General features: G+C 37.4%; 1 protein-coding gene across 2 annotated transcripts in view; it reads left to right on the top strand.

The window, feature by feature from the left end:
• The window catches only part of CSMD2 (CUB and Sushi multiple domains 2), a 635,577-nt gene that overhangs the window by 405,872 nt on the left and 207,205 nt on the right, over window positions 1-22,500 (top strand). For both annotated transcript variants that reach the window (XM_087939569.1, XM_026702685.2), the window contains 3 exons: window positions 9,825-10,151; window positions 17,425-17,619; window positions 21,762-21,900. In XM_087939569.1, the coding sequence (XP_087795695.1) occupies window positions 9,825-10,151; window positions 17,425-17,619; window positions 21,762-21,900 (661 nt within the window). The remainder of the gene's footprint in view (window positions 1-9,824; window positions 10,152-17,424; window positions 17,620-21,761; window positions 21,901-22,500) is intronic.

The following is a 22,500-nucleotide window of genomic DNA, read 5'->3' as shown; positions in this document are numbered from 1 at the left end:
AAGCCAACTAATATTTCCAAGTCCAAGTGGAAGCATGGAGAGCATAATGTTCATTAAGGAGATTTAGAATACTTTTTTTTTTTTTTTTGCAATTCCTCTATCATGTGATTCATTACTATCTGAAGCACCACAGTCATGGGTAGGAGGACCCGTGAATTATTGTCCTCAAATCCACTATCTCCTTCCTATTCCTCTTTGTTGCCATGTCTCAATTGTGATAAAGGCTCACTACTATTACTACCAAACTATGGACTGCTTGCTGTAATCTCTTACTTTTTTCCAGTAGTTCAATACTCAGTGCTTGGATATCTTGTATGGATCCAAACCATGTATTTAAGGGAAAAAAATGGCTGAAAACCTTTTTATCATACGACAGTAGGCCAGACTATTAGTGGGTAATTGCTTAAATCTGCTAAAAGACAGCTGGTCTGGGGAACAACAAACTGCTGTAAAGACCAGGGAGGAAGAACCTTGGAAATTGCTGATGCATCCTGAATAAACTGTTCAATGCTTAAAATAAAAGCATAGGTGTAGGAGTATACGTTACCAGAATTTGACTGACTGGGTTGCTAGAGGCTGACTAATTACAGAAGATGTCAACAAGACTACTCTATAAATCCCCTGCCTATCTCAAAAGTATGGGCAAAAGCTCATATTCTTCCCCTAGGCAGCATCACAGAAAAGCTTGGCTCAAAGTGAAGACTTGGTCTCTACTCATTAAGAGGATCTGGTGTTATTTCCCCACCCCCATTCCTTGTAGTTCTGACATTAATACTGTTCAAACTTGAAAGGGATCATTTGCTCCGTCTGTCAATTTGCTTCCTATCAAAGTTCTGAATAATAGGGGAAAAAAGGATCTGCTTCTGTTCGACAATTTTGTTGTTAAGGGTTGTTAGCTGCTCAGATATCAGAATCACAGTTTATGTAGTAAGAGGAGTAAGTCTGGTCAGCAAAACTCAATCAGTTTATGTGGGAGGGGGAGCATTATTTTAACACAGCAACCTGGGAGAAGGAGCATTATTAATTAAAGTCTCTGTCAGATCTTTATCAGAGTTATTTGCACCTTCTTTACATGCCTAGTTCCCATTAGCCTGTCAAAGTTGCTTAGTACAGCATGTATGTTATTTATTTGGAGATTGTTCAGAACATTTCCCTTGGTTGGGATGCCTGTAGGAAGCATCAAATCTTCCAATTTCTGCTTTTTTGAACTCCTAGCTTTTCTTTGCTACCCAGAGGGGTTCCTACAAGAACTTTTAAGTTCCTGGTTTGTTTGATTTGAGTAAGAAGTTTCTCAAAGATGTGCCTACCTAGGTAGATAGTCTGGGACACAGAAAAAAATATTTTCTACTGTAGAACTTATTGAAATAACATTACTGTTTTGCCATCATTTTCCATCTCTTACTCAGTCAATTGGATAAGACACCTTAGTTATCTTGCATAGCATACATGCATCTTTATTTACGATCAAAGATCAAACACAAATTTGTCACACACTGTTAACTCTAATGAGAGCCCATTCCATCTAAGGCATCATGCTGAATAATCTGTTGTCACATTTTCTCAGCAGCTGTCTTCTTTAACACAATCACATAGGACAGGGAAGGCTACAAGCAAGAGTAGAATTTTTAAATGGATGTATTTATCATACAGATTTTTATATCACCCAATCGCCATAACTCTTGGTGGGTTACATCAAATTCACAATGTAAAATTGAAATATTGCACCTTAAAAATAGGCATCCCCATGAGTTACACAACTCTATGTGTTTTCAGTCCTGACGTTTTCTTTAAAATCTGTCTTTGCTATGTAAGGGAAGGCCACTGTAGGGAAGCAGTTTTCTTTAGAACAGATAGGAAACATTTGAGCCATAGGTAAATAGCTGGAGCATCGTCACATACACTGCCCCAGTTTCCTGCACATTGTATCATTAGATCCTTATAGAAATCCAGTTCCACAGGGCTCTCTCAGGAAACAGTTCTAAGTCTCTTTTAGAGTAAAAAAAAAAAGAATTGGCTAAATAAAAACATTATGGGGCAGCATCTATTTCAGAGTTTATAGATAAATTTTATATTGTCAAACTTCAGAAATGCATTCCTTTGTTTGGCCTTTGTTTAACCACCAAATTCTTATTGTTGTTTTGTTTTCACATGATGTAGTGATAGTGAAATGATTTAAGTATGTTTCCATAATTCATTGATATATGGCACTACATCCAGAGCAGTCTTTAAAGGAAATATGTATTCTCAATAGCATATGAGTGTGATGTTCTTACCTGACCTTATTCTGGACTTAAAATCATCATCTTGCTGAAGTCTATAATATTTATTTTATTCATGCACATATCATGCATTCTTGCATAAATCATTCCCCTTAATTTTCTTATCATCTAACTGCTGTATTAATTATTTTGCTTTTTTTCCTACTTTCTGGCTTTCTTTCCCATTTTGGCCCTTCCAAGAACAACAATAGCTAAAGCTATAATTTATAGTTAATAACTATAGCTTGAGATTTCTATCTTCTACCGTACATTTTTTTCCTTGGGTGTCTTCTGATTCAGCACCACCAACCATCAATTCACTCCAATCATAACTGGATTGAATACCCATCTGTTGTACATCTGTTTTTAGGTTGACAGCTAATTTTCAAGGAATGAAGCATTGAGGTATATAAATTGTTTATTCCTTTCTAAGGACTGCTAAATTTTAAATTAACTGTGGGTGGTTCCTTGAGCTTCAGGAAAAATTTACCACAGCAAAGTAAAACTGTAGGTTAAACTCCCATTGGGACTCTATTAATCTTGTTAAGTTTGGTTCCTTTGATCTTTGACTTGAAAAAGAAATGGCCCACCAGATAAACTGCTGAAATAATATGGAATAATTTCTTAAATGAATCTATTTGCAGATGCAAACTGTTGACCAAATCTGTTTGTTATGCACGTTCCCAAGAGTAGTTTGTTTGGCCAGCACTATAAGGAAAACTGTAGCTTTTTCTTAATATATACTAATTACTAACCATGGTTTCTCTTATTCCTGCAAAGAAAGCAAATTGTTTCATTTATCACAATTGTGCTAGAGGCATCTTCAGAAGGGAGGAGTGTCATAAAAAGTTGAGAGAAAGTCGTGTCCACCCCTTGACTTGTTTGACCCTTCCAACAGATACATTTTTCATACACATACTGTAATTATTTCATTTTTCAATTACAATATTCAGAAGTAGATTACTCTGCACCATGATTCACATTGAGAGTACTACAATTGTAGAATATAAATGAATGGGGGGGAAAAAGGATTAAATTTCCCAATGAGTCCTCTCTTCCCATTTGGTGGCCAAAGTATTTGAGCTTCAGCATCTGTCCTTGTAAAGAACAGTCTGGGTTGATTTACTTGCATACAGAAACATAAAACAAAACTGGGTAGGTGGTGGAAATCTTTACACTACCTCCTTCCCTCAGTCAATTCAAATTAAAAACTCCTTTGGACAACCCAACTTACTCCTCATCAGCCTAATTAAAACAAACACACAGCATTTAAAGTGAAGCCAATAGAACTTTGTCAGCCCCTGTTTAGCCGCTAAAAGATAAAATGCAGCTATTAGGTCCTTTGGCAAGGAGAAAATACAAGCAAAGACATGACAAATAGGCCCAGTTCATTACAGTTATATGATTAAGAAAGCGCATCTTGAGCACCATTATATTCCCACTTGTTAATTAGCATGAAATGTCTGCTGTGGGCTGTAGGTGATGGACCAGGACCAGGAGGAGGAGGCAAAATGTGGAAGGCAACTGTTTGCAGGTGGAGTAAGCCAGCCTAGCTTTAAATGGATTGGACATCCAGGAGATGGGTCCAATTAAACATCCTCTTTGCTATGGGAAGCCAATGGAGCTCATCAGCCGCAGCATGGTAAAAGCTCCCTCTGGACGGTTGAGCAGGCTCCATAGTGGCAGGTGTGCTCTAAACATTTTTTTAAAAAAATTGCCTTTACTTTCCCACCATCTGGCTTCACACCTCGTTAGCTGAAGCTGCTGGTCCCGCTCCTAATGATGGCATAATGGCAGAGGATGGGGAGTGGTTCTGCCTGAAGTCGGCATGGAGGTGCATATCAGGAGCTGAAATACAGTTGTTTTCTTTGCTGGCCTCTGAGCAGTAGATTCCTTGCACTCTGCTCAGGGAATGCAGTGGAGACTTCTCAGGCCTCGCGTGGTTCGTGTCTAACCATCCATGCCTGCTATCGGCAGAATGTTGGAACCACTTTTGGGAATGGGAGGAAGGGACATGATAGAGGCGTATAAAATTATCATGGCAAGTCCAAGGGAGATATATAATTTGGCTTCTGCCCATAGCAGCTGTTTGGAATTAGGCCCAGGAGGACTGGGAGAAAGGGTGAGCAATGCAGAAAGCTCAGCCACTTGATGAGCAGAAGGGATAACTTTATATTTTAAAATAGCCAGAAATTCTGAGGAAGAGACAAGGAGGAGGAGAAAAAGAGTTTGCAGTTTGGGGAAATTTAACAGTCGGGAGGAACGTGTAGCCTCCATATTCTAGAAATGGATACTTGACATATTAGAAGAAGGGCTCTATTCTCTTTTCCCATAGTGAGCAGAGATTGGTGCAGAAATTCTGTGTTTGAGCCTCTGGTAAAGGATGTTCACACAATGTAACTGTGGACAGAGATGGATAAGAAGCGGACTTTCCCCCTATCTGTTATAACACCAAATCCAATGATATTCAGTTAAACTGAATATCAAACCAAACCAAACCAAAGAAATTGTACCTTTACCCAAGACGGGCTGGTATTCTAGAATTCAGGACCCCAAAGGGTGGAGGTGATTTTACAAGAAATTTAAAATAAAGACATGGAAATTGCATTTGTTTTCCTTTGTTACAACTATAATTCAATTGTAAGGGATTTATTTATATAAGATTTAAAATATACTCTCATTTTCTTCCTTGGAGAGTATCCAAGATGGTTGGAGAGCAGAAATAGGAATTGTGGTGACTTTAAATTGTTCCTCAATGCAGTAACAGGAAAACAGAATTGGAAGGGACCTTGAAGGTCTTCTAATCCAACCCCCTGGTCAAAGGAAGAGATCCCATTCCAGAGAAATGGATGTCCAATCTCTTCTGAAAAACCTCCAGTGATGGAAAACCACAGCTTCTGGAGGCAAGTTGTTCCACTGATTAATCATTCTCACTGTCAGGAAATTTGTTCTCAAATTCACAAGATTTTGGAAATGTCCATATGAATTTAGGAATTTTAGTCCTTTTCCGTACAGTCTCATGTTTCAGCTCTCTGACTCTAAACTTATTCTCACAGAAAAGGATCTGGGGCTACTATTAGCATGATAGCAGAAGTTATGCCTTTCTACTTGATCTCTTGGGTGGTCTTATTCTCATTAGCCTCCGTGCCTTCCCCTTCCATCTTCCCCTGTTATCTTACAGTTCTGCCATGAAGGTCAGGAGAAGTATGGCACTGATTTTGGCTAAGCTTTCTTTACCTAGTGCTCTCGCTGGTTTGCTTTATGTTGTAGTCCATTTGAGTTTGCCATTTTGTACAGATTAGAGCTCCTATATAAACTTGGTTGTTTCCTTGAGGACATTTCATTACCTAGCTAGGTAACATCATCAGTGTGGTGGTGGTGATGGTGGCTGTGGTGATGAGGATGATACCTAGTTGGAAAATGAAACATCTTCAAGCAAGCAGCTGAGCTCGGAGAATACCAAGAACTCCATAGTTCAACTCTACAGATTTTTTTTTCTGTTGTTCTATCTAATTTGTCTCTTCTCTCTGATTGAAGTGATAAATGGGGTGAACCTGTTATCTAATTATCCTCTAGATATCTTGGACCATTTACTCTTTGTTCTAAGTTTCTATAATTGGACAAAACTTGTTTGGTCTACAATTCAACAAATCTTATGGAATAATCTTCGCCACCACCCGAAGTTCAGATATCTTATTGGCTTTCTGAAAGATTTGATGATCTATATCCCCCTTCCTCCCAAGTATGGAGAAGGTATGGGTGCTTTAATTGGGCTCTATAAATTATTGGTCACTGAAAGTTAGGTTTGTCAAAGTAAGTGAATGCTTCTATATGTGGCTTGTGATACAAACTGAAATGCTGTCTTCTGATTTTCATATTTCTCTGGTAGGTGGCATGCCATTCAATGCTCAAAATATTGGAATTAAAAAACAAGCATTGTAGAAATTGCATACAACAGGGTATACTATATGTTAGAGAAATTCATTTAGAAAAAAATAAAGACATATTGAGGAAGACAGTTGCAAAAATGTTTATGTAGTGTTTTTTTTTTTTAATAATTCCAAATGCTTAAAGGTATAAATATAAAATATACTTGTGCTTAGAAGTTAATGTTATAGAAACAAAACAATTTTACCTCTCTCTCTTCATAGCAACTGTTATTTTAGAGGACCGTGCCATGTCTTAATGAAAATTATTACATTGGTTCCAGATTATGGTATAGATTTTCTTTTCACATGAGTACCAGATACTCCTTTCAGTATTATCCATAGCCTCCCTCTTTCTCCCTCCCTCCCTCCCTCTCTCTCTTTCTCTCTCTCCCCCCTCCTCTTTTTCCTCATTTACTAACTGCTGTAATGCTATGAGGAGGATTGCACATATATCATCAACATTGTTTGGGGGAACAAACCTTTGAACTGAGACCTTAACTTTCTCAAATGTGCAGCTATGGTCTCCATTTGGATGTGGCCTTCAGTTTGTACTACTGCAAACAGATCTAGCCTAGGGAGAAGAAAGGAACAAATGTGATGGGTCCAAGTTTGAAATTCCAGTTAATGGCTTTCAAAAGTAGACAAATTTATTAGTTATGCACCATCATATTGATAGTCCTCAGAGCAGACAAAATTCAGTCATTTTGAATGACAGTCATTCACCAAATGTCAACCATCTTTAGGTGCAGGAAGATCACAAATAGGGGTTAGTGATGCTTCTGGGTTAATTTTAGTTTCCTCTGCTTGATCTTATAAATATTTAGACTTAATGAATCTACAATTACAGAATAACAGGGTTGGAAGGGACCATGTAGGTTTTCTAGTCAGGAGATATTATATCATTCCAGACAAATGACTGTCCAATCTCTTCTTTAAAACCTCCAGTGAGATGTAGTTGAAGACATCAAGTCATCTTAGGGCAACTTGATCAAGATCTGTACTAAACCATTTCTACTGCTTCCTTTCATGTCGTGTGTGTGTGTATATGTGTGAGAGTGCATGGGAACTATTTGAGAAGGAAAGGTATGATGAAATCCATCCCTATGTCTCCAATATATATCCATGAAAAAACTCAACATGTGTTGCAAGAAAATGACTTCCATGCTGCTATGATGAAATTGCAGTTTGACTTAAAACAGGGGTGGGATTCTACCCGTTCAGTCCACCTCTGTAGAACCAATACTTCTGAAGAGCAGCAGACATAGAGCATACATAGAACCGGTTCTATGTCTGCTGCTGTTTTGGCCCACCCGCCTGCTCAGGCTCTTACCTGACTTTTATTTCTTGCTTTTACAACTGCAGCTGCTTTGTGCGACACAGCTGTGGTTGAAAAAGCAGGAAAAAATTGCTTTCTCAAATGCTGCGCACCCACGCGCAGCGCTGCTCAGCTGTCCAGGCAGCTAGCTGAAAATGATATACACATGCACACAGCGCGTGTTAGGCACACATGCATGCGAAGTGCGCACACACAAAACGTAAAATCACCGAACCGGTAGTTACACTGGTCGGATCCCACCCCTGACTTAAAGGCTGGTTCTGAACTAATAAATAAACTGAGCTGACAAACCAATAGATGTCTGAAGAGTTTCATGAAAATCCACTGATAGAAGTGTAATTTGAAGTTACTTTGTTAAATATTTCAATATTTTAAATATCTGGTCTACCCAGCTTTGAATGAATTATTGCCAATGTTGGTCCCCTGCACACTTTGAGTAGACAGCCTTGGTTTGTGGAAAAGGTTTACCTCAGCATCCATAAAAAAAGATAAACTGGATTATCTTGGGTATTACAAGAAATGTCCTTTACAGCTAGTCCTTCCTTAACAACTGCTCAAGGTTATGACAGACAACCCCCCCCCCCACCCCCCAAAAAGTTACGAGCCGTCCTTGAAGTAAAAACCTCTGTTCCCTGCATTTCCCCTCATGGTCATGTATCACATTTTGGGTGCTTAGCAACTAGCTTGCATTTATGACTGGTTGAAGTGTTCTGTAGACACATGACCACAATTGCCTGGCACTTTTTTCCGGCAAAAAACACTGATTTGAAATCATTTTATGACCATATGGTTTGCTTAGTGACTGTGTGATCCACTTAATGATCATGGTGATTTGCTTTACGACCATCATAAAAACAGTTATAAAATCAAGTCAAGTCATGTGGCGACCTGCTTAACTACTACAAGGACTAACAGTGGAAATTCTAGCCTCAGTTGTGTTTGTTAAGGGAAGACTATCTGTATTATCATTAATCTTTGTTCTTTACAAAAGAAACTTTTCCCTTGCTTTTTAAACAGTAAATGAAAGAATTCCTTTATGCCCACTTGAATTTCTGAAAGGAAAGCACCATATGAATCTAAAACGCCAACAAAAATTGAAAAAGATAATAAGAGCCTGTAGTAGAACAAGCAAAAACAGCCTTATGCTTATATAAGAATTTGTGTCTTAATGTACAGTTTGATCTTATTCTACCAATTATTAAAGCAATATCAGCAGTCAATTTCAAAATATTTTGTCAGAAAATTATTTCAAATACTGTATGTTATAGAAAAAAAAATTTAAATCAAGCAAATACACAAATGGACTTGGAATGCCTGAAATGAACAAATAATTTTATCATATCCAATTGCTGAATCTCATACTTAATGTAACATTCCTAAGTTCTAAAAATTGGGTTGTTTTCCACAACTTCATATACACAGTTTTAACTGAAATTTAATTACTCATTCTGCAAAGCACATTAGTGAAGACCCCTTTAGGTTAATAAATATTGCTTCTTCCTTTATTGCATTTTCAACTTGAATTCAGACCTACTTTCCTCCAAATGAAGATTCCTTTGAAAATCCCTCCTTATTTATTTGAAAATGGGTAGAAATGTTGAACCATGTATCATATATATGGTTGTTGTTTTTAATTATACTTCACTCTTCTAAATTTCTCTTCAATCAAAGAAGACAGCAAATCTTTTTTCCCCCCTTTTTGGTAGTTCATTGTTTTATTGTATAAAAGATCTGATTAATACATTACAGAATTCATATATCAGTTATGTATAATGGCATTTCTACAAAAAAAAAAAAAAATCACCTAAATTTTCCTGACACAATAATTTGATAACTAAAGATAAGAAAAGAATTACATCAGTGTAAATTTGAGGTGTTAATGACTGTTCAGTTACTTCAACTGTACAAATAAAGCTAAGGGTGGCATTAATAGGCTATCACAAACTGCATATAATTATTATTTTTTTAATATAACAAGGATTTCTATTTGTAGCTTGATACGTAATATTGAGATCTCCAGTCTATAATTGTTACTGTTCATGAATATTCCAAAGAAGGAAAATAGAAAACAAAACAAAGATTAAAAGCGGGGCAGGGAAGCTGCTTTGAGAAATAGATAACTTTATATTTAACTGACAAGATAGCAATTCTTGAGTTTAATTTTCTGTTTTTCTTTTTACATTGTCTTTACAACCCCGAGTATGCAAAGAACGGGCATTAAATTCATCTGATTAAGTTGCATGCATAATGACACTCCTCTCCTCCTTCCTTCCTTCCTTCCTTTTGTTTCTTTCACTGCAGTTTCCTGCTTCTTCAATTTCACCAGTCCATCTGGGATTGTGCTCTCCCCGAATTACCCAGAGGAATATGGCAGCAGCTTGCACTGCGTCTGGCTAATCATTGCAAATCCTGAAAGTCGGATCCATTTGGCTTTCAATGATTTTGATGTGGAGCCTCAGTTTGACTTCTTGGCGGTGAAGGATGGTGGAACAGCTGAATCACCCACCCTTGGGACATTCTCTGGAAGCCAACTCCCATCTTCTCTGACCAGTAGTGGCCATGTTGCCAGGTTGGAATTCCAGACAGATCACTCCACTGAGAAGCGTGGCTTCAACATCACGTTTACCAGTAAGTCAACAGAAAGCGAAGGATGACAGTACACAAACAGGTGTGCAAGGAAGATTCGGGGCCACCTCTTTGTTGTTTTGAATCAGAGTGGCAGCTAGAAATACTCAGATCAGTATATATGCTACTGCTGGTAAATCAGCATTGGGTCTGATGGGGTTTGGTTTGGTTTTCTCCAAGATATTCCATGATAGAAGGCTTCCATTCTTAACCAATCTTAAATAGTAAATGAAATCGATAATTGATATGCTACACAAGAAAGCATGACCCTCCAGCTTAATATTTATGAACAGGAGTCACTTTGGGCTCTACCAAGGTTCTACTAGAATGGAGACAATATCCTGTTTGGGGAGGAGGATGCACACTCAGCATCACAGCCATTTGTGAACAATCAAGGCTCCCAAAGGAGATTTATTTACTTATTTATCAAATTCACATGGTCTCCCATCCTGCGCAAAGCAAGTAGGGGTGGTTACAATAAAACCAACAAGAAAACATTTTACAAATTCAGATTAAAACAATAAAACATAAATAGAAATGTATAGGGAACTACAGTGGCAGAAAAGGCTTGTCTTCTAGGTCCCATCAGTTGAAAGTCCTTAATAAATGGGACCTGTAAAATGGCCCCTCCCCCCTGACAGATCTGATGGGATAACAGAATAATAGTGTTGAAAGGGATCTTGGTTCTAGTCTTCTAGTCCAATGCCCTGTTCAAGGAGGAGACCCTATATCATTTGAGACAACCTCTTCTTAAAAACCTCAGTGATGGAGCACCTACAACTTTTGAAAGCAAATTGTTCCACTGATTAATTGTTCTAACTGTCAGGAAATTCCTCCTTAGTTCTAGGTTGCTTCTCTCCTTGATTATTTTCCATCTGTTGTTTCTTGTCCTGTCTTCAAATGCTTTGGAGAATAGGTTGACCCCCTCTTCTTTGTGGCAGCCCCTGAGATATTGGAATACTCCTATCATGTCACCTCTAATCCTTCTTTTCATTAAACTAGACATACCCAATTCCTGCAACCATTATGCATATATTTAAGGATGGGTAAGTGTAATCAGGGAGAGGTATTCCTTCAGATCTCAGCCCTAGGATATTTAGGGTTTCAAAAATGAAAACCAGCATCTTGAATTGGGCCCAGAAGTAAACTGGTAACCAACCAACTTAGAATGCATCTACCACATGCTCTTGAAATTGAAAACTGTCCCATGATCCAAGAGATTATCACTACTGTACTTTCACCATATTTTCCTAACATATGGAGCCTCTGTGCATATCTTCCTTTAATTTATGTTGCTGAATATAAATTGCTCGAGAATCTTTTTAAAATGCAAATTGCCCTTCTTTCATTCTTTGACATGTCAATTTCTCTGGTTCTTTAACATATTTTTACCTTGTAAATTCTCACTGTCTTTCCTAATATAGCTAGCATTATTTGTTTGCAGCTATCTGTTCTGCATCCTCTTTTCAGATAATTTTCAGGTAAATTAAACCTCATAAGTGAATGACAAATGTCAGCATCATTTGATGTTAATGTGCTTTGCAGCTGCAAAGTTCTACTGACTCCCGAAGGGATCTGTGGCATATACATATTTGTAGCTTTTGAATATTTAAGGCCAGACTGCATATTTTGACTAAAATCTGGCAATCCCTGTTTTCACATCTTTGCAGAATGAGAAATAGCATAAGTGGGAGCTACAATTAAGTTAAAAATGTACTGCAAGTTTCTCTGAATTGATTGATGTGGCAAGTGAACAGGTTTGGGTTCAGTTTTTAATTCTGCAGTACAGGAAGACCTCAACTTACAACGACAACTGAAGCCAGAATTCCCATTGTTAAGCAACGTGGTTGTTAGTGAGTCACACCTGATTTAATGACCATTTTTGCTACAGTTTTCAAAAGAACAACTACAATGGTTAAATGAGCCATGCTCCCCCGTTTGCTTGTTGGAAGTCAACTGGAAAGGTCACAGATGGTAATCACATGACCCTGCAACCATTATAAATATATGTGGATTGCCGTGCACATGGACTGTGATGCTGTGACAGTCATAAGTGTGAAGAACAGTGACAATTCATTTTTCTCAGTGCCCATTATAACTTTGAATTGTCACTAAGCAAATGGTTGTAAGTAGAGTAAACTATGTGTAGTTGCCCAAAGTTACATACATACCTCCCTAATTTCCCTTCTACCCACTCACCCCACACACACACACACACACACACACACACACACACACACCATATTCAGGAAGATAAGTCAGTATTGTGGGATGCGAGTAACACAAGAGCTAACATTTAATAAAAACTTTGATAATAGTTTAAGCCTTGCAGTCATGAGGTCGACAGTGGAGGATAACATTAAAAATTGATTATGCTCCCCTCATAAATGCTCCACTACAATATGTATTTTCTGAATCTCCAGTGCTTTTGAACAAATCTTGTCTAGGGAAAATTGAAATAATGTAATATTCAATCTATTCACGTAGAAAAAGATTAAAACCTATGCAAATCACGATATGTTTTAAAATTATACTAGTTCAGTAGTTCTTATACTGTAAGACCAGGCTCATAATACAAATGTTTGTTATAAACCATCAAAATCCTTAAATTTAGCACTTATGTAAGCTTAAGCTACCCATTAAACCATATATGGTTTGGGAAAAAGTCAAAATCCCAGATGTAGATTTATTTTGCAATTATTGTAAAATACATTTTAATATATGGAAAACAATCACAGCCCAGAAAATAAAGCTAGATAGTTAATTTAATATATATAGAGAGATACAGTTTTAACACTGGTCTGTGACCGTAATAAAAATGCATTGATTGATTGATACAGTTTTAGCTGATTAAACATGCCTTTATTACTTTATTTGTTTGTTAAGCTTGCCCCAATCTGTAGATTGTAGATAACATAAAACAAAATATATTAACAATAAACAAGTAGTTCTCGACTTATAACCACAATTGAGCCCAGAATTTTTGTGATAAATTTGTTAAATGAGTTTTGCCCCATTTCATGACTTTTATTGCCACATTTGTTAAATTAGTTAAATGCAGTTAAATTAGTAACATGGTTGTTAAGTGAATCTGATTTTCCCATTTATTTTACTTATTATGTGACTGTGGGGATGGAGCAATGGTCATAAGTGGGGAAAATGGTCATAAGTCACTTTTTTTCAGTGTCATTGTAATGTCAAATGGTCACTAAATGAACTGTTGTAAGTCGAGAACTGCCTGTACCAAAACAAATAAACTTTCCCACTCACAAATGGATACACATAAACAATTCAGCTGGGTTTAAAGGTTTGGTGAAATACGTTTCTGTACTTTATGGAACTTCAAGAGGGCAAAGGTGAGGACAGAAGGCTTATTATCTATTCCACATACCACATTTCTCTTTTTTATATATACAATTTTATTAAGTTTTTTTTTTTAGAAAAAGAAGATAAATAAAACTAATACAAAATAACAAAAATAAAAAGAAATCAAAGAGAAAGCTAAAAGTACAAGAAGGGGAGGCGGAGTAAAAGGAAAAATGGAAAGGAAAAGAAAAAGGTACAAGTAGTAGCTTCCAATTTTCTTTATAGCAGTTACAAATGTACTTCTTACTCTACAACCTCTCTTCTTTCTAGAATCATCCTGTCTGATCATTAAAACCATAAATCATGTTTGTTTTTTTGTTTGTCTTTTATGCAAAAAGGAGTTTCCAGTCAATAGCAGACTTAGATATTGTCTTTTCTTGGATCAAATAAAACAATTTAGCCATCTAAGCAAGTTCCATCATCTTCACCAACCATTCCTTCATTGTGGGTAGCCCTGAATCTTCCCATCTTTGTGGAGCCAGATCTTTGCATCTTTCCCACATTTTGCACGGAAGACCATGCTTTGCAAGTCCCCTACTTATGGACAGATTTGATTTTGGCAAAGCAGTACCTTATACATCCTGGTACTTATGCCATATAGAGCTTTGTAGGTTATAACCAATACTTCAACTTAGACCTAGAAAACTGGTGGTAGCCAGTGCAGTGATTTCATGATCACTGTTATCCTGCAAAAGCTGACCTGGCCAACTAATTGATCCTCTAAGGCTCCTGAAACAACCAAATACTGTACACTATAAAGTGAAGAAACAACTTCATTGCTGATAGCAAAAACAACAGCAATAATTATTTTTGGATCCTCTTAATTCCAAGCTTTTCATAGTCGAGTGAATGGCAGTTTCACATGGCAATTTTCATTCAAGCTCTCTCCTATAATTTTCTATGGAACATGATTTGATTGACTTGGCAAGAATGATAAACGACCTTTGTTACAACAGTGGTTAACAGCTCTACAAAATTAATGGGATTTCTGGTTGGCAACTGCAACCCTGCTATTATTAAAAAATAATTTGTCATACTAGATTAGAGGACAGGTTCATCAAAGTCAGCTAACCTATATTTTCGGGGGATTGAGGGGGCTTTATTTTTGTCACTTGGTTGTTAGTGGGTTCTTGATCTTTGCTTAAATTGTTGTTGGTAAAGTTTTAAATTTTCCTAAAGATGAAACTCAAATACTCTAGCCACCTAATGAGAAGGAAGGACTCACTGGAGAAGAGCCTAATGCTGGGAAAGAATGAGGGCAATAGAAGAAGAAGGGGACGACAGAGAATGAGGTGGCTGGATGGGGTCACTGAGGCAGTAGGTGTGAGCTTAAATGGACTCCGGAGGATGGTAGAGGACAGGAAGGCCTGGAGGAACATTGTCCATGGGTCGTGATGGGTCAGATATGACTTCACAACTAACAAGAACAGCACATGTTTTAAAAGTGTAGATTTGGATTGGGAGTAAGAAAGTTATCCTTGTCACAATATGCATGGAAAAGCTACCTCAGGTCTGAAAACATACACTTTGCATGTGGCAAATCTCAGAATAATTCCCTAACCTCTCCAAACTGAATTGGCAAAACATTCCAGCCTAAACATCTGGTGACCTCCTTCATGCAAACAATCTTATTTTTCCAAAAAGAAAAATATAACTATAATGACAAGAACACTGTTCGATTGTTATGAACACATTGAATAAAGGGAAATAAAGTGTCGTTCAGCTCTCCTGTCTCTCATGTACATGTTTTTATTGAATCCTGATTCCATGAGTGCAATATTCAGTTTCAGAAGCTTCTTTTCTTGTAGTTGTAAACCTAGATGCCAATAACCGAAAATGGATTAGGTCTATGTAGCAAGTTATATTGAAGACACCAGCAAAGATGCATAGTAAACCAATAAATGTTGGCATTTAAAAATCCCCACTTATTTGAAGAAAAGAAAGCCCAAAACAAACTATTACTATAGGACACATACTTCATACCAATAGCCCTGAAGCTACTCATCCACCTAATGAAATGGTATAATTGATATTGTTTGCCAAAGCTCAAAACATTTTGTTTGATAAAGTAGTGTACTTCTAAGTTCACAATGTCTGTTTTTAAGAGCAAATATTCACTTCAAGAATTCTGAGTATTTTAAGGTTCAAGAAGTATCTCAAGCTGAGAAGAGTAAATGTAAAGTTAGGGAGGGAGGATAGGAAAGGAAGGGGTGTGCTGAAACCCGATATTATTGGCATGTGTTAAGGCAGGGGTCCCCAATCCGTGGGCCATGAAGGCTTTGCAATCGGGCCACGGAAATGGCTGAATGAGCATGCACACACACATCCTCACTTGCTTGAACAGCAGGCGAGCATGTGTGTGGTCCATTTAAGTGAGCAGCAGGGGTGCATGCACACTGTTTGCACAAATGAAGCTCTCCGTGACCTTGCTAGCCACTCACACCTCTTTCCTCTCACGGCGGTCCGCAAAGCCAGAAACATCAGGGAACTCTGTGTTAAGGCATTCAAAACTATTTTTTTAATTTGGTATTCAATACCTACCCATTTTCTCTGGGCGACATTTATATCATATGAATTATGGATTAAATATTTATAGCTAGAGAGGCATGGATTTTATTGTTATTTTATGGTTTTGTAAATCACCCTAAAGGCAATTATTTCTATCCTCTATCAAGGCCAGACATTAGTATTGAATATAACTATTGTGACTTGATTCTGGATATAGACATTCCTCTAATTATCTTGTGCCATGCATATTTATTTTTATCAAACAAATTTATATAGCCACTTATATAGCCCAGAACCAAGGCAACCCTCCTCTTCTTTCTCTCCTGCAAATAATCTTTGTACACCCATAAAAGAGAAGCAACAAATACTTTTCTCTTCCTATGAACTATATAATTTTCTTTCTTGATATCATATATACCATTTTAAGGTTATAAGTATAAAAACTTACATTCCTACAATTGAAAATCTAAGCTATTTCTATCAAATAAGCAAGTTTGTTGCGAAAAACCTCTAAGCCTAAGGTTTACATCTGTTTCTCCATCATATGATTCAATCAATCAATCACATATTTATTACAGTCAAAGACCAGTGCAATTAAAAATGCTCAAATAGTACCTAGTTGAAAGTTCTAGAATAAAATAATGACAAATAACAAATAAAATCTACGTTGAAATCATAATTTGGCAGCCTAACTATCAGTTGCACATACACAAGAGCATAACCTAAGCTATATTAAGCTATATTATTTGTTAAATCGCAAAAGTCTATAGTTATTAGGTACTAAAATACAGCAGGGGGATAATATTAAAAGATTTGGTGCATTAATTGTATAAAATTATTATAATTGAGTATTCATCAATTTTCAGGGAATCTTTAGTGTTGCTATCCAGAATCTAGCTACCTATACTGTGACTACGATCCATTCATATTTAAGCAACCACTGAAGATTAATGGTGTCGGACTGGCCAGGATACCTATTAATTATTGGGAAAATAAATTTTCTTTGAATGTTTGTATAAAAAGAGCAGCAAAGAAGGACCTGTCCAGAGATTTTCACCTTTCCAGAATCACAGGGACAAGAGTCTTTCAGTCCTCACGTGGGCCTATTGTTTCATATAACCATATAACAACTTGGCTTCATTAAAGTAAGCACCTACACGTCCTTCTCAATAACCCAGATAGAGTCTTCAGGTCCACACTGGAGATGCATTTCGGACTGGCAAGATTGCTAACAGAAGGCAGGAGATAGCAAAGGAATAAAATGAGATGGGTTTTTTTGATGCCCATGAATGCGTTAACCACAATTCATCTCTGAAGACAAGAAGCCTAAGGCGAATGCAGAGAACCATTTTGTTTGGGGTAAAATGCTTTTGTTTCACCAGGTTTTCTTGTTTCTTTCCAGCCTTCAGACATAATGAGTGTCCTGACCCAGGAGTGCCCGTCAATGGAAAACGCTTTGGTGATAGCCTCCAACTTGGAAGCTCAGTCTCTTTCCTGTGTGATGAAGGCTTTATAAGGACCCATGGCTCAGAAACAGTCACCTGTGTCTTGAAAGAAGGCAATGTGATTTGGGATAATGCAGTCCTGAGATGTGAAGGTAAATTACCACATGGGCTTCTCATTTTCCTTAGTTATAACTTTTTAGAGAAGGTGAGAAATAAATATAATAAGTATCTGAGGAACTAATGGATGTGAATTTTGATGCAAATTGATGTAATTGCAGGGGCATCTGGAGCTTTGGGAGGAAGCCAAGAAGGGAAGATGATAGCTGTGATTACATGATCAAATCCCACCCTTTGTGATGACACATGTAAATAAGTGGGTTGTCTTCAATCATGTGGTTGTGGACTGCATCTTGACTTTATAGCCTCCTCCCCATGTCCTGGATTTTCCTGCATGACTTACAGCTGCTTTGGTAGAATTTCCAGCTCGATTGGAGGGAGGTGGTGAGCTTAGAGTCTTCGCACCTGGCAGGCAGTGCCACAGGCCTGTCTTCCCGCAGAATCTTGGAAGCCTTATCTGACCATTCCCATGAGAGTACAGTCAGTTTAGCAACATTCATAGCTGACTAACAATACTGCCTCTGCTTGAGTTGAGTCATGCATAGTTCTGGTTGCTTGCATTAACAAGCTGCTAGACTAACTTAAAAAAAATTGGACTCATGCTTTCTCTGTGTCTTTTTGGCCTTTTGCTCTGTTAAGTTTCCAGCAGAATTTAATGCTATATTTAGATTGAGGTAGGTTACATTAAAATGTTGTGAGATAAACCACATTTCATTATTCAATATTTTTATAAGTATAATTCCATGCCTTCTTGATTTCTTCATGGAGTTTGGAAATGACTAAAGATGAAATCATCCCAAATGGAAAAAAAAAAATAGTTTATTGATTCCTTGAGCTTCACTTAGGTCAGTTTTAGTTAGCTTCATTCCCTTAATTCTATACAAAAGGCAAAATTACCACATGAAATATTCTCCCATTAGGAAAAAAAAATTGTAAGGGAGACATAGTATCTCTCTGGAACACCTTGCTACCAAGAATATTAATGTCAAGTATAAGGACAGATGGATAGTTGCAACTGAAATCCTACACAGAATGCCCAGGGTTTTATTAAATTCCCTCACGTACTGAGCTGCTGAGATGTAGGTCCCCCAAGACTGGTCCAGTGCAAATTCTATTATGTGGCACAATTGCCCCATCAATCAATTTGGGGATTATTGTTATTAGTTTTAATTTATTTAGAAAGATAACATTTAATTTCAAGTATTGTATCAATTTGCATCCAGCCCAAAAGCATGATAGTCACATTAGAATCGATGCATTGAATAAAAGAACAATTCTGGAGATTTCTAAATCTATTTTATTTTGGTGAACTTGGTGCCTGCCTCGTGGGGAAAAGCCTGCAAAAAAATTGCTTTGGAAATGAGTCTCCAGCCCAGCAATTGCTTCATGATAGCCTATTCTGACCTGGGGCCTTCTGAATGCAGTAGATATCAACTTGCATAGTCTTCAGCCAGTATGGGCAGTGGCCAAGCAGGCTGGGTTAAATAGTGGGAAAAAAACGGACGTGTTTGAAGTTATGACTGAGCAAAATGGAGAAAAGATTTAAGAAGGAAGTTTAAATCACAGATGCAGCAGAACACTCTCCTTCATTCCTCCCTCACACAAAGTTCTCTGTGAGCATTTGAATTTTCAGTTTCAAAGAAGCAAAGTGAAAAATATAGTTGTCAGGAATGTAAAACATTCTGCCTTCTTTCTGCTCCTTTACAGAACAGCTGTTAATTGATATCCTTACCATTGTTTAAATGCAAACACAATGAATTCATGATAAATACTTTCCAGAAATTAGTCTCTCCAAAGTCACTCATCCATATCCCAATTTGGGGGAAGTAGAGGAAGAATATAACAAAGATTTTTTTATGCTCAGAACAATCTAATATACTTTCCTACTTGAACCAGAGAATGCAGATTGCACTCTTTATGTCAGTAAGACGTTAATTAATAATGGCTTGAGCTTTTCCAAGACCTATTACATCTGGCTTGTATAAATCCTCACCATCATTAGATGTCAGCAAAAAATTGGAGATGGTTTATATTTTTTTCTGCAGTTCTTTTTCTCTAACACTCTTAGCAAAGGTGAACCACTTTGGTGTACCAAATAGTTGGACCAGTCTTAAATTCAAGAAAATACAGAGCACTTAAAAGTGTCAGAAGAACTAAGTTGGTGTGATTTGCAAACAATTGCTTGTGACATAGAAGAGTATATGATCTCAGTCATGGTACTTTTGCAACAAACTGTGACTAAACAACCACGCTTAGATGTGGGGATCTACCCATTATATTTGCTTGCCAGAGCTCTTCTTTGGAAACATCGGTGGCAGGAATGGTGGAATTGCAGCTATTGGCTCAGTAGAGGTCAGGTGATCCAATTGGAAGTGAGATTCCAGCTGGTTTCCAAATCAACTGCCCATTCTCCTTTTTCTGTCATTCCAGAACAAGACTTCTGTCTTCTTCTAACTACCACCCCTTGCTTCTGTCCAATTTCCTTGCTTCATGCTAGAAGCAAGGAAATGCTTTCTTTGTGCTTCATGCTAGAAATGATTGCACTTATAACCTCCTTGCTCCAAGTTATTCTTCTTCAGTCACAGGAAGTGTACGATTTGTCATTTATCTGTTTTGCCTTTTCATTTCTTTTCAAAAAAAGCATCAACATTACTCACAAACTGTTTGCAGCTTAGTTTACTTCAACTCCACTCTTGTTAAATCTCTTCTGAGTAGGTCATAGAAGCTTGCTAGTTCACATGCCATTTCACTCTTAGTTTAAGTAGTGGAGGAAATTAAAAAGTATCAAAACCATTTCAAATTCCTTTTCATCCTCTGACAGTTTTGATAACCTTATCACTATCATTGTGTCCTCCTTTATCCTCCATCTCTCTTGCTTGCCTTGAACCTGCCCTCCAGTATGAGCTCAATTAAATGTAATTTCTAATTAGCATCTTTTTTAATTAAACAAGAGCGGGAAATCTGTCTAGAATTTTTAAGGTGCTGTCTGACATTAGAGGAATAAAAATCATCAGCAAAATGGGCAGAGCAAAGCACCTGGGATTGAGAAAATGGATAGAACAGTGTTGCTTCCAAATTCATGGGAGGCAATTGGTGGATTATGCTTTGGAATTTGGAATTTATACAATTTTGGAAATCCTATTTTAAAATTATACAATTTGAACATGGGGGAAACATTGAGAGATTATACTTTCAAGGAATGATCCAGGAAATAGGTAAAATTGGATTCTTTTTTGTGAATTTCTTTCTTAGGCATGCTTAAGCTATCAAATTATTTTTTCTTAAAGCACAATGTTTGAAATAGATACAATCTCAGTCTCACAAGGCATTTTCCCCCCAAAGGTTTTTTTTTTCTTACTTCCCTAAGAACCACTGGCTTAATTAACTCCTAGCCAACATTTGTTAAGCCATCAATTATTGACAGATACGTGTTTTACCTGCACCAAGTCATTCCTGGCTCCTTGCCTGAAATCCTGGCAAGCCATTGCAAGTCAGCATCAGTTGTACTGACCTAACTAATACTCATAAACCCAATTTAACCTAGAAAGTCTGAGGCAGTCCCAAAGAAGCTGAGCTACAACTCCCAGTGGGCTTTCCTGCCAATGCTGATTGTAGGCCAGCAAAACTTGGAGAGCTGCACCTTAACCTGTGTGACCTGGCGAGTGACAAAGAAAAGCTGCTTTGTCTCATGGTTACCATCTGTTCATGGCCACCGGAGTGCCATGCTTGCAACCGTTTTGCAAGCAATCCAGACTGCAGGACTGTGACCCTTCCCCCACCCCTGAAAGTTCTAGTGATGGTCTGAGACATTTAGGATCAGTCTTTCAGCTTGGTTGACCTTATTTCGTTGTTCTCAGGTTTCTGAGTACAATGACAATAAATTTATCTTATCTTATCCCTGGATTGTTAATAAATATGGTGTCAAGGTTCCATTTGATGAACCCAACCCAGCAAGTATTGATGAGATGGTCCAATCACTTTCAAGCTCTCCCAAAATGATGTACTCAATAAAGCTTTGAATAAAGGGATTGGATCGTCTCTTGCAACCTTGACATATGGAGAGAGTCTTCTGTGACAAAATGAAGCAGAAAGAAACTATGCTATTGTTTTACAGTAATATTGCTTTTGTACTGATAGTTAATTGTAACATCTTTATTTCCCTCCCTCTCCTTGATAGCTCCCTGTGGTGGCCATCTGACCTCACCAAATGGAATGATCCTGTCTCCAGGGTGGCCGGGGTTCTACAAGGACTCTCTCAATTGTGCATGGGTCATTGAAGCTCAACCAGGGTACCCAATCAAAATCACATTTGACAGGTGACCAACAATTTACTCATGTCAATAAAATTGCATAAAATTATTATTATTTGCATGTGTGTATTAGGTTGTGAAAAACTTGAAAAAATATTTATGTTTGTAAAAAAAACAGCTATGATACACTTTTTAAAAGATGCTTCATTGAACTAAATGCCTTCCTTCACTGTTGAAAGCAAAACAAAATGTTGTGCTTCTGAGGTTTCTTCCATCATGAGGCTAATTTAGCTGTTCCTGGCTCTTTAGTACCTAACAGAGGGGGATGGGATGGAAAATCTTCAAAATACTTTGATTTGAGGTTTTTTGGAATTTTTTATTTTTCAATGAATACATCAAAGAAAACATTTAAACAAATAGAAAAATAAACATGAAAAAGAATGAAAAACATATTTTACTCTTTCATGTTCCCTTGTGTGTGTGTGTGTGTGTGTGTGTGTGTGTTTGTTTTCTTAAGTTTTCGTGGGTACTTACATGTATGGTATTCAGCTTTGTTCCGCTATTTTCCCACGTCATTATAGTTGTGCTTTTAAAGTTGTAGCAACGTTTCAGCAGAATCTCATCTGCCGTCATTAGGCTTCTGTATTGTGTTCGAATGTTAAGAGA

Source organism: Pseudonaja textilis, chromosome 10 (assembly GCF_049901715.1).
Source record: "Pseudonaja textilis isolate UNSWEBS1 chromosome 10, rPseTex1.2, whole genome shotgun sequence".
Taxonomy (NCBI): domain Eukaryota; kingdom Metazoa; phylum Chordata; class Lepidosauria; order Squamata; family Elapidae; genus Pseudonaja; species Pseudonaja textilis.
This window is presented reverse-complemented; position numbering and strand designations above follow the sequence as displayed.